The sequence below is a fragment of the Arachis stenosperma genome, chromosome 5, assembly GCF_014773155.1.
Source record: "Arachis stenosperma cultivar V10309 chromosome 5, arast.V10309.gnm1.PFL2, whole genome shotgun sequence".
Classification (NCBI taxonomy): Eukaryota; Viridiplantae; Streptophyta; class Magnoliopsida; order Fabales; family Fabaceae; genus Arachis; species Arachis stenosperma.
This window is the reverse complement of record NC_080381.1, coordinates 140,331,625-140,348,770: the sequence shown is the minus strand read 5'-3', so window position 1 is coordinate 140,348,770 and position 17,146 is coordinate 140,331,625. Positions and strand designations below refer to the sequence as shown.

Genomic DNA, 17,146 nt, shown 5'->3' with positions numbered 1-17,146 from the left:
ATTGAAATGTTTCTTTAATTACCTTGTTTGATTCCTTTTGGATAAAAGAAGCTTATAGCATTTTTTGGTTTCAGTTCTAGAACTATAGTCCCCAAAATCAATTCTATCACCTCATAACTGATTTTGGGTTTTCTTTATTTTGTAATATTTGTCCCCCAATAATTGAATAGCTGATACAACACTAAATCTAATGTGCTTCAACCCTTGGTCTAGACTTTTTCAAAGGGTGAAGGAGCTTTCTACCTTAGCCATTGGAACTCAAATCATACTATTTTGTTGGGAAATTATGTAGGGATTGGTTGTGATGCATAGAGGGACATGATCAAGAGAAAGGGGTTGAGACCCTCTGTTGCTAAAGCAACTAACCAACTACCTCTTGGAAATCTTCCCAAGTTTGATTTCATCAAATAACTAACCTTACCTATGAATGATACTCTCCCCCACCTCACTTTAGTAATTGAATGTGATGCTATGATGTCTCACAATATTGATTTTCTCATTAATGATTCTTGTCATATTTATACTTTTGAGGGATAATTCATAATTCTTAAGTAGGACCTTTAGGAAATGCAAATAAATGCTTATAAAGAAGCATTGGAATTATTATAATTAATCAGATAATAATTCTTTCAAGGTTTTTGGGATACTCTTATATCAATGTAAGTCAGACTCAATTCTTACACCATTAAGTTTTTATTAATGAAAGTTTTCACAAAAACCAATAATTGGATTCAAAATTCATGTTATAGATCATATTTATAAATTTTATGCTAATTTAAATATTGTTCGATAGATTTTTTTATACACATTTAAATCAACATAATATATAAGTAAATTATTTGATCATTTTTTAATAAAATTTTGCACAAATGATAAATATAACTTGTAATTAGAATTCAATAAGTTAAACGTTTACACATTAAAAAATAAAAAGTTTGTCAACTTTTGCATGATATATGCTTAATAAACTTCAAATATTTTACGTTAATAATATATAGAGGTTATAGGGATAAGATATTTGCATTTATATTAGTATACAGATTGATTAGACACATTACTTTATGATACAAATGTATATCCAGAATCGTCTCAAACTAGTAGAGTACACTATTCTTTCATCATCAATATGCATTACATAATAGTTAATAGTTAATACATAGTAGCCAACTAGCACCAAAGAAGAGATTTAAAGGAGGATTCATCCTATACTTAAGAATATGATATATGAAAATGGCTTGTCACCGGGGGAAATATGTATTAATTATTAGTTCTGATGATAAGTATATTAAACATGATCAAAGATCATCGATACTAAATTTTAGGGATAACTAGACGAAACTCTATCTGCTCTTTCAAATGTTCCAGTTTTTTACATTCATAGTTGAAAGGGAAATCATACCTTAATGCAAAAGCAAAATAAAACAAAATTCTCTAGTAGCTTCTTCCAGAAGAACTTGCCAATACTTTATTTACAACATAATTAAGTGTCTCTCTCGAGTCATTCTGATAGGGTGATAGATGATCTAAAAGAAAAAGTGAAGTGGTATGTATATTGAATAGAGGAATTTAAGCCAGAACACAAGCTTAGAGTTCAGAACTAAGAACAATCATAAGGAAATGAAGCTCATCAGTGACTTGAGCTCTAAGAACAGAAACAAAATAGAGTTCTTCAATGTAACAGTAAATGCGACGGAATTAAAAGAAATAGGGAGATCAGAATCCGTAGAATCAGGTTGCAGCAGTGGGAAGAATCCATAACCTGAGAAGGATGGAATATGGGAATCAGCAAGGTGGCAGAGAAGATAACAGAGTAGAAGGGAATATTCTACGTAGGAGCTGAACGAGAGTGACAGAAAAGAAAGAGAGTTGAGAGAGCAGAAGGAAGAATACCACAATACACTTAGTGCCTGAATTCCCTCAGCAGCATGCTATTTCACCTCTTTCTCAATCTCAATCTCACGCTTCTTCTGAGGCCCTGAATTTGAGGATCGGCTGCCATCTGTCCGGAGTTAGTTGCAACCTCTTTTGCTAAGGTTGCATGCCTCACACTTCCTTTCTTGCATTCAGCTATACTCGTACCACATTCGCTCCTAGTTCTCTTTTCTTGTTTGACATCGTTCTTCTGATTCTGACGGCCTATAAAAAAAGATAAGCACCGATTAGACATGAAAAAAGAAATAACTTAAAACCCCTCACCACAAGAATAGGCTTCAGGAAGCAAGACAGTGATCAGTTATTCCATAAGCATTGATAAATGCAAATAGCCAAACCCCACATCTGATTGCAACTTGATGCATAATGCATCTTGCTAGGTATTTTTAATTAATCACAAACCAATGAAGACTATGAGGAATAACATAGTGCAATCCTTAGGAGAATAGTTACATACCATTTTTCTTCTTCTTATCCTTATCCTTATCCTTAATCTCACTGGGGACTGGCACGAGACTCTCTGTGTATACCATGTAGCGTCTAGACCAATCACGACAAGGAACTTGAACATACTTGAGTTGGAGGAGCTCTCCTCTGACATTATATTTGGCAAAGTATAAGCAGGGAAGTCTAGATATCAGAAAAGAATCTAGTGCAACAATGTCACTACCATTGGATAAGCATAGAGGCACACAGTCTTCATGAGAAATCTGATAGAAAGTCCAAGATGAATGCACTTTGTATTCTTTCATCACCCATATGTTAGTTTCTTTGCTATCACAAGAGTACAAGGCCAGGCAACCTCCTAGTAGGATGAGATGAGTGGGATCGAGATAACCCATCACTTGTTCAGGCATAGATATGGTTGAGAAACTTCTTTCCTTCAAATCAAATATAAGAATACTATAAAATCTAAAAGACGCCCAATGAATAGCGCCATTCAAGAAGAACCCACGAGATTGCCAGTTGCTAGTACCCAAGGGTTTGGAGAGTGCAAAATCAAGATTAGTCCATGAATTGGTTCTCAAAGACAAGCAATCAAAGTGCTCTTGGTCATTCTTATCCTGAGAAGCTACAACAACTAAGTAGTCATCTTGTAAAGCATCATAACCAAATCCATACAAACACGCAATATCGGGAAACATAAAGTACTTGCGATGAATACGAGAAACAATGTGAGAGTAGGAAACTTTTTTGCTGGATCCAATTAGTGGGTTCCATACGATTAAAAAATGCGGGGCACGGTGTAAGAGAAGAAGCCCTCTGCAGGAGCACATAACTTTAAAATCAAAAGGTGTGTTCATCTTGAGAGGGAGAGATACCTCTTTTACTGCAGTGTGGCGGTGAAATGCTGCGTCAATGTCAACGGAAACGGCATTGGAGTCGTCGTCATATACGAAGAGGCATACATGGGCGGGTGCAGCAGAGAGGTGAAGATGCAATTTCGCAAAATCGGGATCGGAAATGAGAGTGTTACAAAGCTTCGAAACGCACTTAAGGCGACCGAGATCTTTGAGAGGAACCCTAAATAGGATCCTGTGAATCAGTTCAAGAGGGAGAATGTCGTAAATGCTCTTGCTCTTGTGATTCTCATTCTGCTGTTGCTTCTCCTCCTTCTTCTTCATGGTCGATTGCTGTTTTGGTTTGTTCCCAGTGTGCTTCTGCTTCATCTTCTTATCCATGCTTGGAAATTGAAATGAAATGCGGTGCTTTTCGCAATTCACTCAGCCCCGCCATTTGAAATTGCGTTGAAAACAGAGGACCGAGGAAACGCAAAAAGTATTTTTTTTTATTTTTTAAAAAGTTATTTAACATTTAGATCATATTTAATTTTTTTAAATATTAAAAGTATTTTTAATTTTATTTGAATAAAAAATAATTTTTTAATTAAGTAACATAAAAGACATATTAAAAAATAAAACTTGTATGGTTTTTTATTTTTAAAAACTTTTAAACTATATTCATAATTATACAAAGACAAGACATTCTTATTGCAATTACATAAAACTAAAAAAAATTACAATTGTGATGGGAATAGGAAAAGAAAAAATTTTAGAATTAAAATTAAACTCATAATTGACTATAAACAATAAAAAAAATAATGCTCTAAAATTAATCTAAACAGAAAAAAAAGAATGTACTGAAAAATATTCTTCTAAATTAAATTGAGCCATGAAAAGTATTTTTGGTTTGATGCTAAGCGAAAAATAGTCAAGTGGTGTTGTGTGCCTTGTGTTGGTGTATAGTTTTTTTCCCACACTAAGTAAAGTATTTTCTTTTATTCATGATGTAATTATTTTTTTAGATGAGAGCTTTAAGCCTTTGCATTTTTCAAAATAGGAGGATAGCATTCTATTGATTTCAGTCAAATAATTTTTGTGAAGGTTTGACTAATAATTACGTATTGAAGATGTATATTTTATCCTCCCAAAAGAAAAATAGAATCCATAGTAATAGAAGTTGAGGATAAGAGCTTGGTTTCATTAGAGTTAGAGCACATGCTTTGCAATTATCTATGTATTTTTGTTTAATTTGTGTTCTCCTATCATGGATCAATTTTGTGTTGTGGAAGACTCAAATTTCTTCACTTTACACTAATGTATTAAATTTATTCTTGTGTTTTACGAGCTGTGCTAATAGCCTAATACTCTGGCATATAATAACATGGGATCTATGATATAACAATACTGAATAAGTTTTTGCCCCAAATAAATGGTATTCTGGGTTTTTTTTTTTTTTTTGTCAAGACCCAAACCGCCAAACCGGTCCAGATCTAAAGAGAAACGGAGCTCCAATTCTAACCCGACCCAAATTCAAATTTCAGGGATTTATCTATGAAGCATGCGATTCAAGTTGCGATCTCCAATGTGCGGCGCTACTGCCCCTGTCTCCGCCCGTCACGCCGCCGTCGTCCACTTCGTTGCCTTCGCCTACCACGTCGACGTCCCCTGCGTCACTATCGTCGGCCGCAACCTCACCCGCGCCTGTGTCGTGGTACTTGCCTTCCATGCCGCCGTCGACTGCGCCTTTGTTTCCGCCCGCAGCGCCGTCGTAGCCTGCATCACCGTTGTTGCTTGATGCCCGAACTTGCCGACATTGAAGAAGTCTTCGCCGGTTGGTATCTGTCGCCATCAGTTCTTCTGAAATGCTTGCTGCGATGCCCACAACATCTTCTTTCATTGTTGCCCCTGTTGTTGCCCCTGTTGAAGACATCTTACCGTCGAGTTTCAATGAAACTTCGCGCTTATCGCCCGGCTGAGCGAAGTGATTTGTTCCCTCTCTTCCTGCGCCGCCGGACCTTGCATTCGGTGAGGTCTTCTTTCGTTTTCAAAATTCACCTGTCCTGCCAAACTCGGACCAATCCGCTGCCTTCCTCTTCTATCTCCGACGGCCAAATTTTTTGTCTCTTGCTGTATTCCTTGACCCTCGGTTCAACCCCAACGGATACAACTATTCAAGCCAGGAGCCTCTAAAAATGCAATTTGTTTTAGATCTTCCTTCAAATTCCAAGTCCAATCTGCCGTTAGTTCATCCTTCAAGCACTTCTTCGCTACTTTGATGTGCCAATTCTAGGGTTAAAATGCAATTTTTCAAACTGAATAGGTGGGGCGCGCCAGGCCCATGTGATAGTGTAAGGCTTAGGCGACGCTCGACAAACCCAGTAGCCAGCTACTGTAATGGTTCATCTCCCTTAAAAAATAAATTTAATATCGCGTGGGCCATTGGCCCACATATCAGATATTAAACTGATAAGAACAGATACTACACTTGATCTTAGCCAAAAGGCCGAGAAAGGTATGCTTATCAAGGTCCAAGAATGGTTCTTTTATATTCAAAGGCTTGGCTGCTTGTTCCTCTTCCCAAAGATGTGAGACATGATCTCAAACGTTCTAATGAACATAGCTCTCAAAGTTGTACCAATTATTATTTTGACAGAAAGCATACAAGTCTTACAAATCTGGATCATATCTTGAAGTTCCCAAGAATTAGAACACATCTTTGGATCACTAAGGATTATAAGATTCTATATATTTTGATGTTCCATTTGGCACAAAACGATACCCTTCAAATTGCCATACCCCAGAGTTGTAGTCAAGCCACTGCATAAGAAATTAAACGGGTGCTTTCTTTGCTGCCCATCTTTGTTTAGAGGGTAATAAGGATATTAATTACATTGATCAAAGACTACGACAAGTAAAAGAATCATAACAAGGATAAGTACTTTATATCAGTTATTAATAATTTACCATCTATACTCATCATTGTGTGATCTACTAAAAAAATGTTTTAATTAGGAATAAATCTACAACTTCAAAGTTCAAATAACTAAATAATGTGTAATGAAATAACTTGATTCATATGTCGTTGAGTGAATGGAGGTTTTGGCCTGCAAATGCTTCAAAACCATCGTGACCAATCACCATGAAGTGCTCTGAATAATATTCAAGTTTAGATCCTGGAATATTCATCATTAGTTTTGTACACATTAGATGGACCGAATATTAGGTGTTAATTTATTGAGAGGGGCTAGCTAGTTAACTTACAAATTATTAGCTAACACTTCAAACAATAATATAATCCAATAATTTAGCTTCGATTAGACATAATAGAATATGGTCAACCAGTTGATTAAACTTGGGTTCGAGAGCAAACCAACTTAATTTTGAATCTTGGATCAACTAAACAGAGAATACTAACAACAATGGATTATTATTGAATGAACAAAATTATTATAACCTATAAATTTTGATGTCTCTCCATCTTGATTCCATGTAGTAGCTTATATTAGCAGGTGCTGCATAAACACCACATTTGAAGTACAAATCTCCAGGACCTTTATCCTTTGTATGAAACTTTTTCTTTCCATCAGTGAACACCGAAACGGTTCCACCATCAACATCATGGATGATATTGAGTCTGAACCACTTGTCATATAGATTTTTAGCCACTAAATCTCTGCTGTAGTATCTCATTTCTCCACTATTATATATTCTTAGTATAAGTGTGGTAGCACCATGTGCAGCACCATGGATCTGTGCTATTGTAGCACCAGATGTTCCATTTGGTACAAAACCATACCCTTCAAATTGCCACACCCCTGAGTTGTAGTCAAGCCCCTGAAATATTAAATTAGAGTTTACTTGTGACACAAGGAAGAATACAGAAAGAGTTTAATTTTGATATACTAAAAATAATTAAGCATACTGAGATACGAATTTCCGTGCGAGGTTGAGTGTGGCTAGTTGGTTCATGAGGCTTGTCGTCGGCATAGACCCATAACCGATGAATTCCATGTTCATAGCTATACCTTTGGTCTAAGGGTATGTCATATGGTCTTTGCAGTTTCAAATTTGCTTGTGTCAAAGGAACAGGGATAAATCCAAGAGTAGGATCTCCATATGCTACTACTTCTAAGGAATTATCTACAGAGAGTAACAGAAGAAAAAATATAGATATAGATAGACTAGAATAAGAGAAAAGCTTAGTATACAAGCGATTAGGGCTTGTAACTATTACAAGTTCATTAACGCCTTATCCACTAAAACGCGCTGCAACTTCTACGTCACTTACACGCGCTATACAAAGATCTCGCGTTTGTATAACTACCAAATTTAAAAGATTTGTTTCCTTCTTTGTTTTCTTTCTTTTCAAATTTCATCGTTCTTCTTCTCGCGCGTCTCCCCCTAATTTTTCGATCGTTCTTTTCCTCTCCTTTTTCATTGGTTTGTTCTTCGTCATTGACGTTAGTTTTTCTCTCTGTAACTCCAGCTTCGTTTTGACATGGTGTATTTATAGTTTTTGACATTGTGTATTCTGCAACCTCTCTGTTGTTGATGACCAGTTTATTCCGAAGGTTGGAATGACCGTTACCACCCTTGAAGATGCTGGAAAATTTTACAGGAACTATACCAAGGTTGCAGGTTTTTCTACAAGAGTTCGGAGCACAAATAGAAAGGAAAACGAGATTAAGAATCAATTGATTACATCTAGCAGAGAGGGAAAATGAAACTCTCATAGCAAAGACTCATTTGATAGGAATTGGAATGATTTTCTGCTAAACTTTGGTCTTGTGGACAACAAGTGGCTTTCATGTAGTGTTGGGTTAAAATCTGCAGCAGAGGTGTAAATTTAATTTTTTATCAGGTGTATTTATAGTCTGTGTTTGGGTGTATTATGCAGATCTCTATGCAGACCGTCATATATGGGTTTCAATCTATCTGATCACCACTTCATATTATAGTACCTGTAAATCAGACATTTTGAATACACCAGAGAGAGTTTAATTAATTTTGGTCTTGTGGACAACAAGTGGCTTTCAGGTAGTGTTGGGTTAAAATCTGCAGCAGGAGTGTAAATTTAATTTTTTATCGGGTGTATTTATAGTCTGTGTTTGGGTGTATTATGCAGATCTCTATGCAGACCGTCATATATGGGTTCCAATCTATCTGGATCACCACTTCATATTATAGTACCTGTAAATCAGACATTTTGAATACACCAGAGAGAGTTTAATTAATTTTGATCTTGTGGACAACAAGTGGCTTTCAGGTAGTGTTGGGTTAAAATCTGCAGCAGAGGTGTAAATTTAATTTTTTATCGGGTGTATTTATAGTCTGTGTTTGGGTGTATTATGCAGATCTCTATGCAGACCGTCATATATGGGTTCCAATCTATCTGGATCACCACTTCATATTATAGTACCTGTAAATCAGAAATTTTGAATACACTAGAGAGAGTTTAATTAATTTTGGTCTTGTGGACAACAAGTGGCTTTCAGGTAGTGCTGGGTTAAAATCTGCAGTAGAGGTATAAATTTAATTTTTTATCGGGTGTATTTATAGTCTGTGTTTGGGTGTATTATGCAGATCTCTATGCAGACCGTCATATATGGGTTCCAATCTATCTGGATCACCACTTCATATTATAGTACCTGTAAATCAGAAATTTTGAATACACTAGAGAGAGTTTAATTAATTTTGGTCTTGTGGACAACAAGTGGCTTTCAGGTAGTGTTGGGTTAAAATCTGTAGCAGAGGTGTAAATTTAATTTTTTATCAGGTGTATTTATAGTCTGTCTTTGGGTGTATTATGCAGATCTCTATGCAGACCGTCATATATGGGTTTCAATCTATCTGATCACCACTTCATATTATAGTACCTGTAAATCAGACATTTTGAATACACCAGAGAGAGTTTAATTAATTTTGGTCTTGTGGACAACAAGTGGCTTTCAGGTAGTGTTGGGTTAAAATTTGCAGCAGGAGTGTAAATTTAATTTTTTATCGGGTGTATTTATAGTCTGTGTTTGGGTGTATTATGCAGATCTCTATGCAGACCGTCATATATGGGTTCCAATCTATCTGGATCACCACTTCATATTATAGTACCTGTAAATCAGACATTTTGAATACACCAGAGAGAGTTTAATTAATTTTGATCTTGTGGACAACAAGTGGCTTTCAGGTAGTGTTGGGTTAAAATCTGCAGCAGAGGTGTAAATTTAATTTTTTATCGGGTGTATTTATAGTCTGTGTTTGGGTGTATTATGCAGATCTCTATGCAGACCGTCATATATAGGTTCCAATCTATCTGGATCACCACTTCATATTATAGTACCTGTAAATCAGAAATTTTGAATACACTAGAGAGAGTTTAATTAATTTTGGTCTTGTGGACAACAAGTGGCTTTCAGGTAGTGTTGGGTTAAAATCTGCAGCAGAGGTATAAATTTAATTTTTTATCGGGTGTATTTATAGTCTGTGTTTGGGTGTATTATGCAGATCTCTATGCAGACCGTCATATATGGGTTCCAATCTATCTAGATCACCACTTCATATTATAGTACCTGTAAATCAGAAATTTTGAATACACTAGAGAGAGTTTAATTAATTTTGGTCTTGTGGACAACAAGTGGCTTTCAGGTAGTGTTGGGTTAAAATCTGCAGCAGATGTGTAAATTTAATTTTTTATCGGGTGTATTTATAGTCTGTGTTTGGGTGTATTATGCAGATCTCTATGCAGACCGTCATATATGGATTCCAATCTATCTGGATCACCATTTCATATTATAGTACCTGTAAATCAGACATTTTGAATACACCAGAGAGAGTTTAATTAATTTTGATCTTGTGGACAACAAGTGGCTTTCAGGTAGTGTTGGGTTAAAATCTGCAGCAGAGGTGTAAATTTAATTTTTTATCGGGTGTATTTATAGTCTGTGTTTGGGTGTATTATGCAGATCTCTATGCAGACCGTCATATATGGGTTCCAATCTATCTGGATCACCACTTCATATTATAGTATTTGTAAATCAGACATTTTGAATACACTAGAGAGAGTTTAATTAATTTTGGACTTGTGGACAACAAGTAGCTTTCAGGTAGTGTTGGGCTAAAATCTGCAGCAGAGGTGTAAATTTAATTTTTTAACGGGTGTATTTATAGTCTGTGTTTGGGTGTATTGTGCAGATCTCTATGCAGACCGTCATATATGGGTTCCAATCTATCTGGATCACCACTTCATATTATAGTACCTGTAAATCAGACATTTTGAATACACCAGAGAGAGTTTAATTATGGAAAAAAAATTTACTTATAATTGGATCAAATATATTTACACCATGTGTTCAATTTCTTAGAACAAGAAGATCAATAAAACCTAGAAGAACATAGAAGAACAGTAAAACATAGTTCTTCAATTTCGAAATCAGAAACAGAAATGTGGAAAATGTACAAGATGAGTAAAACAATAACGTACCTTGAATAATATTTTGTTGATGGTTTCTGCTATTATTCGCGACGAGTTCAAATGTCTCTTCAGTTTAGAATGTTGCTCGAAACTTGAGGATTTGTGTTATCTTTAAAGGAGAAGAGGAAGAGTGAGCCATAACGAGCGGTTTTTTCGAAGCGTAATCGTTCGAGTGACACGCGTGAAATTGACGCTCCATTTAAAGGGAGGGAGTGCGCGTGGATTAAACCTGAGTTGGGCCAACTTGTAAGGATTGTATGCATTATTTGCTTGTATGTGTAGCGGGGCCCCTAGAATAATTATTGCATGATGAGCGGCACATGTTTTTTTCTTTTTGCTCAACAACTACACTTGACAGCCATGATAAAACCTTTAGCAGCAGTGGCAGATACATATATAACTCCTAGTTTCTAATTAAGAATGAATCATCGAATTATTATTTTATCCTAATTAGTTGAGCCAACTAACCCCTTGATTGTTGTTTAGTATAAGGAAATAATAACTAACCTGATTCACGGGCTTGGTTAATTATATTAGATATATATGTCATTGCCAATGATCATCATCAGTGTCTTAATATGTAGTATTTTCTCTTGGAGTTTCATGTGAGGAATAATGCAGGTTAAGGCCTGCAAAAAAACTGGAAATAATGCCTCAACCATGGTCACCCTAAGGATAATCTTGATCAAAAGCTTCACACATGCATGATCCCCATGGTAAAGAAGTATATCCCCGAATATTCATTATATATATATATACCTTAAACCAAAAATAATATATGAATATGAGTGCAGAAAAGAAACACTTGCCAGAATAAAGTGAAGAAATTGGTAACGGAGGATAAGAGGGCAAGAGGCCAAACTCAATATGACAATGCATGCTATGCTGTGAATAAGAAAATATTGAAAACCAACTATTTTTATTTTTTAACAAAAAAAAATGTTTTTTTTTAAATTTTATCTATCTAAGTTAATATAATTCAAATCATTAACTTGTGTATTATTTTGGTAAAAACATTTAATGCATCACATGTCTCGCCATAATTAGTGTAAGAATAGTTTTTTTTTTTTTGGACAACCCCCAATCTTAGGTATCACAACATACACCCACGCATCAACACTTTGAGGTTTTATCAAACCTCATCGGAGTTCGAACTTGGTGTAACTTGTTTAAGAGGCAATATAATTGCCACTTGATCTAGGCCTCCGCTACTCCTTTGTATTGATTTAACTACATTGTCAAGGCCTATGCAGAAAATTTTGTTAAATTGAAAAAAAGACCCATGATTTGCCCTGGGCTCGGTTGGAGGCCCTTGTCTATAGCCAAAAAAGTTATAATATAGAATTTTCATTAATTAATCAATTTGAGTTGATAAATAGTTAGTTCACTTAATCAATTTGACTGTGAGTGTATATTAAAATTAGTCACTAAAATCAATCTAAAATACATGTTAAAATATAAATATACATTAAAAATAAATTAAATCACACATATTTTTATACACAAATACATTAGTAACACTCTGATGCACGCAAAATAAAAGTTATTTCTCATAATAATAATAATAATAATTTGATTTGTATTTGTATTTTTTAATTTTTTTTCTTTTAAGATCTTAGAAAAGAAAATGAAAAGGTTAATTGTAATAATCAATTAAATAGTATGTCCATTATCTACTTGCCACTCGTCGAAAATTACATGATTTTTTTTCATATTTATATGAATTTGGATTATAAAAAGGTCACTCCTTTGATAATACCCCTCAATTTATGAGTGTTCAAGATCGGACATATTTTTTTTTTTGTTTATAATTTTTATGCGATGTTATTTTTTGATTAGGTTCGGGTTATATCTCGAGTGATTCTTATCCGCTCTTATTTAAATTTATTTTTTATGATAAAAATATATATTTTAGAATAAAATTAATAATGTCATATTATATTTTTATACTTTAATTAATATTTTTTATATCGTATAATATTATTTTTATTTTAAAATAATTTATTTTAAAATAAATATGATATAATATTTGTTAAATTTAATTTTTAAAATTAAAATTTTATTATTTTGATATATAAAATTTACAAATTTATGTATACTAATTTGATCTTGAATAAATTTTCAGTTTAACCCAATTTGTTTCAAATTATTTTTGGATCAAATCAAAATAAATTAATAACCTTTTAATGTCCCAGAATATACTTAAATCCAACCTAACCAACTCATAAACATTCCTACATCAAATGCATGGATTTTCAACAAAACAATCATTTCAATACTTTTTTTTATTATCCTACGTTATAATGTATACTACTCCTACGAAAAAAGGTAACACATTGTTCAATTGACCGCTGGATATACGATTTAGGAGGCTCAGGATTCGGTGGTCCAGGAACCTTTGATTATTTAGTGGTCCAAGTAAAAAACATGTTTTTAGAATTTTTTTATCAATTGCTATGTAGTCCTTGAACTAATTTTAATTACAAATTAACCCCATATATTTTATTTAATTATAAAAATAATTTTTTATTTTATAAATTATTATTTTATCAATTATCAATTATATTTATTAACAATCAAATACAAAAATAACAACCAATTATATCCTCCATTCATCCTAATAATTCCAATTGATTAAAAAATTAACTTTGATCTCGTTACGTTCGTCCATGGCTTCCAAATCGTGTTTCCTTGAAATTCAATCGATTGGTTTTTCAAAACAATCGATTGAATAATAACTCAATCGATTGGTTTATACTATATCACAAAACAATCGATTGAAAGTTATAAAGTAGAATGGTAAAAAGCTTAAACCAATCGATTGTTTATACTTTCCAATCGAATGAATGCCTCAAAACAATCGATTGTTATTGTTACTCAATCGATTGAGTTCACGAAAACAACATGGATTTGCCAAATACAATCATTGGAAAGTGATGACATTGAAGTTTTAGCCAAATTCAATCGATTGGTAATGTAATCCAATCGATTGAAATGTGATGAAGTTGAATGTTTCGCTAATTTCAATCGATTGGTAATGGTACCCTCGGTAAATTCATCTCTGAAATCTTGTTCGGATTCATTCTGTTCATCCATCATATCTTGGTCACTTACTAGCTCTTCTTGTTGGTTAAAGTCATCGTCCTGCTGGTATTGCTCATTCATCTCAGTGTCTGTAAATATACCTGACATCTTAAAAATGTCCAATGAAAAAAATTATTTAATACACACAAAGTCATATATTTCTATTTGTGGTAAAAGTTAAAAATTAAAAGTAAATAATATTTAAACTTTTTTGTTTAACAAAATTAAAATAAAGTACAAAAATAAGAAAAAATGTGTATAGGAGTACATTCATTATGTTATAATTTTAATAATTAATGTAAATTTTAAAAAATTGGATAAATTTATATTTATTGTGATTACAATCAAAAGTGAATTATATGTATTCTTATAATCAAGAAATATACTTAACTTATTTTATAATAAGTAAGTCTGTCAATAATTTAATTTATTAAAAAAATCTCATTTTTTTATTTATCCTACAAAATAAAATTTCATATTAATAGTTTTGAATAAGACAATTAAAATAAAATTTAAAAATAAAGCTTGAATAAAAAAAATACAAAGTTTTTAATCTAAAAATATAAAATAGTTAAAAAATAGAATACTTATTTAAATATAATTTTTTAAGACACTCTATAACCTAGATGAATAAATATTATTTTTAAAATGAATCATGATATATTGATACAAAACTTATTGTATGTATTTTTTTAAAAAATTAATAAACCTCTCTAGTTAATAACAATATTGGAACCTAAATTTGAACGCTAATTGATATTATATATTGTGTAGGTACTTAGAGTATATTAGAGAAGTACGTTAATAATTTGAAGAGAAAAATTATTAGTGTAAATTTTTTTTTTTAAATTAATCCCTATTGAACTATTCTATTTTTATTCCTTCAAAACATATTTTAATAAAAATATTTGTAACAATAATTTACATCCAATAAGAATATCTTAACGAGCAGTTACATCATTCTGTCATGGGGTAAAATAGGGGTAAAATAGGAAAAAAATAGTCGACACCTAACTCTCTGTATTCCTAATATAAATTGTTATAGATAAGTATAGTTTCTTAAAATTTTGGGGTGTCCGGGCCACTACTCACCCCCTCTAGGTCCGTCGCTGATTGCTAGCTAATTAATTAATAATAAAAAATAATAACATCTATTTACTTTTTAGTATTTCTCAATTTCTATGCATTAATAAAAGATATTTTTAAATATTTTTTCTTACACAATCAATTTCACGAATAAAGTATCGAACAGAATAATTGCAAAATTAGAGATTCTATTCACTGACCTCGATTTTGTAATCAAAACGATGGTTTATTTTTTGAACACTACAATGAAAAACTTGATTGGACCTTTGATGATTGCTGCAACGGTGATTAATGATGAAGAAATAGTGGATATTAAATAGACGGATGAAAATTAAAAAAAAAATTGGATATTGAGTAGATGGATGTTCCAAAGAAAAACAATTAAATTTTTTATAATCAAAGAAAATGATACACGATTTCAATGGTGGGATTGAATAATTAGTGATGGATTATTCACCAATTTATAATGTTAATATTAAGGAAAAGATAAGATTAGTTTATCTACATAAAAATAAAACAGAAAAAATTGAAGATAGAATTTTAAAGATAAGATAGATGAATAATAAGATAATTTCTAAAAAGATAACAAGATTGAAATAGCCGCAGATCACATTTCAATCGATTGGGTACCATTACCAATCGATTGAAATTGGCAAAACATTCAACTTCATCACCTTCCAATCGATTGAATTACATTACCAATCGATTGAATTTGGCTAAAACTTCAATGTCATCACTTTCCAATCGATTGTATTTGGCAAATCCATGTTGTTTTCGTGAACTCAATCGATTGAGTAACAACAACAATTGATTGTTTTGAGGCATTCATTCGACTGGAAAGTATAAACAATCGATTGGTTTAAGCTTTTTACCATTCTACCTTACAACTTTCAATAGATTGTTTTGTGATATAGTGTAAACCAATCGATTGAGTTATCATTCAATCGATTGTTTTGAAAAACCAATCGATTGAATTTCAAGAAAACACGATTTGGAAGCCATGGACGAACGTAACGAGATCAAAGTTAATTTTTTAATCAATTGGAATTATTAGGATGAATGGAAGATATAATTGGTTGTTATTTTTATATTTGATTGTTAATAAATATAATAGATAATTGATAAAATAATAATTTATAAAATAAAAACTATTTTTATAATTAAATAAAATATATGAGGTTAATTTGTAATTAAAATTAGTTCAAGGACTACATAACAATTGATAAAAAAACTTTAAAAACATGTTTTCTACTTGGACCACTAAGTGGTCCAAAGGTTCCTGGACCACCGAATCCTGGGCCGGCTTAGGATTCGGTGGTCCAGAACCTTTGGACTACTTAGTGGTCCAAGTAGAAAACATGTTTTTAGAGTTTTTTTATCAATTGCTATGTAGTCTTTGAACTAATTTTAATTACAAATTAACTCCATATATTTTATTTAATTATAAAAATAGTTTTTTATTTTATAAATTATCTATTATATTTATTAGCAATTAAATACAAAAATAACAACCAATTATATCCTCCATTCATCCTAATAATTCCAATTGATTAAAAAATTAACTTTGATTTCGTTACGTTCGTCCATGGCTTCCAAATCGTGTTTCCTTGAATAATTAGTGATGGATTATTCACCAATTTATAATGTTAATATTAAGGAAAATATAAGATTAGTTTATCTACATAAAAATAAAACAGAAAAAATTGAAGATAGAATTTTAAAGATAAGATAGATGAATAATAAGATAATTTTAAAAAGATAACAAGATTGAAATAACCGCAGATCACATTTCAATCGATTGGGTACCATTACCAATCGATTGAAATTGGCAAAACATTCAACTTCATCACCTTCCAATCGATTGGATTACATTACCAATCGATTGAATTTGGCTAAAACTTCAATGTCATCACTTTCCAATCGATTGTATTTGGCAAATCCATGTTGTTTTCGTGAACTCAATCGATTGAGTAACAACAACAATCGATTGTTTCGAGACATTCATTCGATTGGAAAGTATAAATAATCGATTAGTTTAAGCTTTTTATTATTCTACCTTACAACTTTCAATCGATTATTTTGTGATATAGTGTAAACTAATCGATTGAATTTCAAGGAAACACGATTTGGAAGCCATGGACGAACGTAACGAGATCAAAGTTAATTTTTTAATCAATTGGAATTATTAGGATGAATGGAGAATATAATTGGTTATTATTTTTGTATTTAATTGTTAATAAATATAATAGATAATTGATAAATTAATAATTTATAAAATAAAAAACTATTTTTATAA

General features: G+C 32.3%; 2 protein-coding genes and 1 non-coding gene across 4 annotated transcripts; all 3 read right to left on the bottom strand.

The window, feature by feature from the left end:
* Positions 1-1,339: 1,339 nt before the first annotated feature.
* LOC130982268 (F-box/kelch-repeat protein At3g06240-like) lies at positions 1,340-3,672 on the bottom strand. Of its 2 annotated transcripts, XR_009087113.1 has the most exons (4): positions 2,603-3,672; positions 2,390-2,526; positions 1,891-2,136; positions 1,340-1,759 (listed from the first exon to the last, which is right to left on the bottom strand). XR_009087113.1 is itself a non-coding variant. In XM_057906207.1 (3 exons), exons 1-2 carry the CDS (start codon positions 3,612-3,614, stop codon positions 1,934-1,936), a joined length of 1,428 nt encoding a protein of 475 aa, XP_057762190.1. In that variant the 5' UTR covers positions 3,615-3,672; the 3' UTR covers positions 1,340-1,759; positions 1,891-1,933. The 2 variants fall into 2 exon arrangements, 1 of the variants encoding a protein (XP_057762190.1); XM_057906207.1 differs by having other exon boundaries at positions 2,390-3,672.
* A 1,863-nt stretch (positions 3,673-5,535) lies between these two features.
* On the bottom strand, positions 5,536-5,731 carry LOC130983318 (U2 spliceosomal RNA). The gene has a single exon (XR_009087314.1). It is a non-coding gene; the product is annotated as a U2 spliceosomal RNA (small nuclear RNA).
* A 931-nt stretch (positions 5,732-6,662) lies between these two features.
* Positions 6,663-13,872, bottom strand: LOC130981566 (citrate-binding protein-like). Its single transcript, XM_057905150.1, has 3 exons — positions 13,725-13,872; positions 7,138-7,442; positions 6,663-7,049 (listed from the first exon to the last, which is right to left on the bottom strand). Exons 1-3 carry the CDS (start codon positions 13,870-13,872, stop codon positions 6,663-6,665), a joined length of 840 nt encoding a protein of 279 aa, XP_057761133.1.
* Positions 13,873-17,146: the final 3,274 nt, after the last annotated feature.

What these genes read in the sequence shown, in the direction of transcription:
- LOC130982268 (XM_057906207.1), bottom strand. Translation starts at nt 3,614, where the DNA reads ATGGATAAGAAGATGAAGCAGAAGCACACTGGGAACAAACCAAAACAG. An exon ending in GGATAAGAAGAAGAAAAATG is followed by an intron (nt 2,137 to 2,389) that starts GTATGTAACTAT and finishes CTTTTTTTATAG; the next exon opens with GCCGTCAGAATCAGAAGAAC.
- LOC130981566 (XM_057905150.1), bottom strand. Translation starts at nt 13,872, where the DNA reads ATGTCAGGTATATTTACAGACACTGAGATGAATGAGCAATACCAGCAG. An exon ending in CAGAGATGAATTTACCGAGG is followed by an intron (nt 7,443 to 13,724) that starts GTACCATTACCA and finishes AACTTGTAATAG; the next exon opens with TTACAAGCCCTAATCGCTTG. An exon ending in GCACGGAAATTCGTATCTCA is followed by an intron (nt 7,050 to 7,137) that starts GTATGCTTAATT and finishes TTAATATTTCAG; the next exon opens with GGGCTTGACTACAACTCAGG.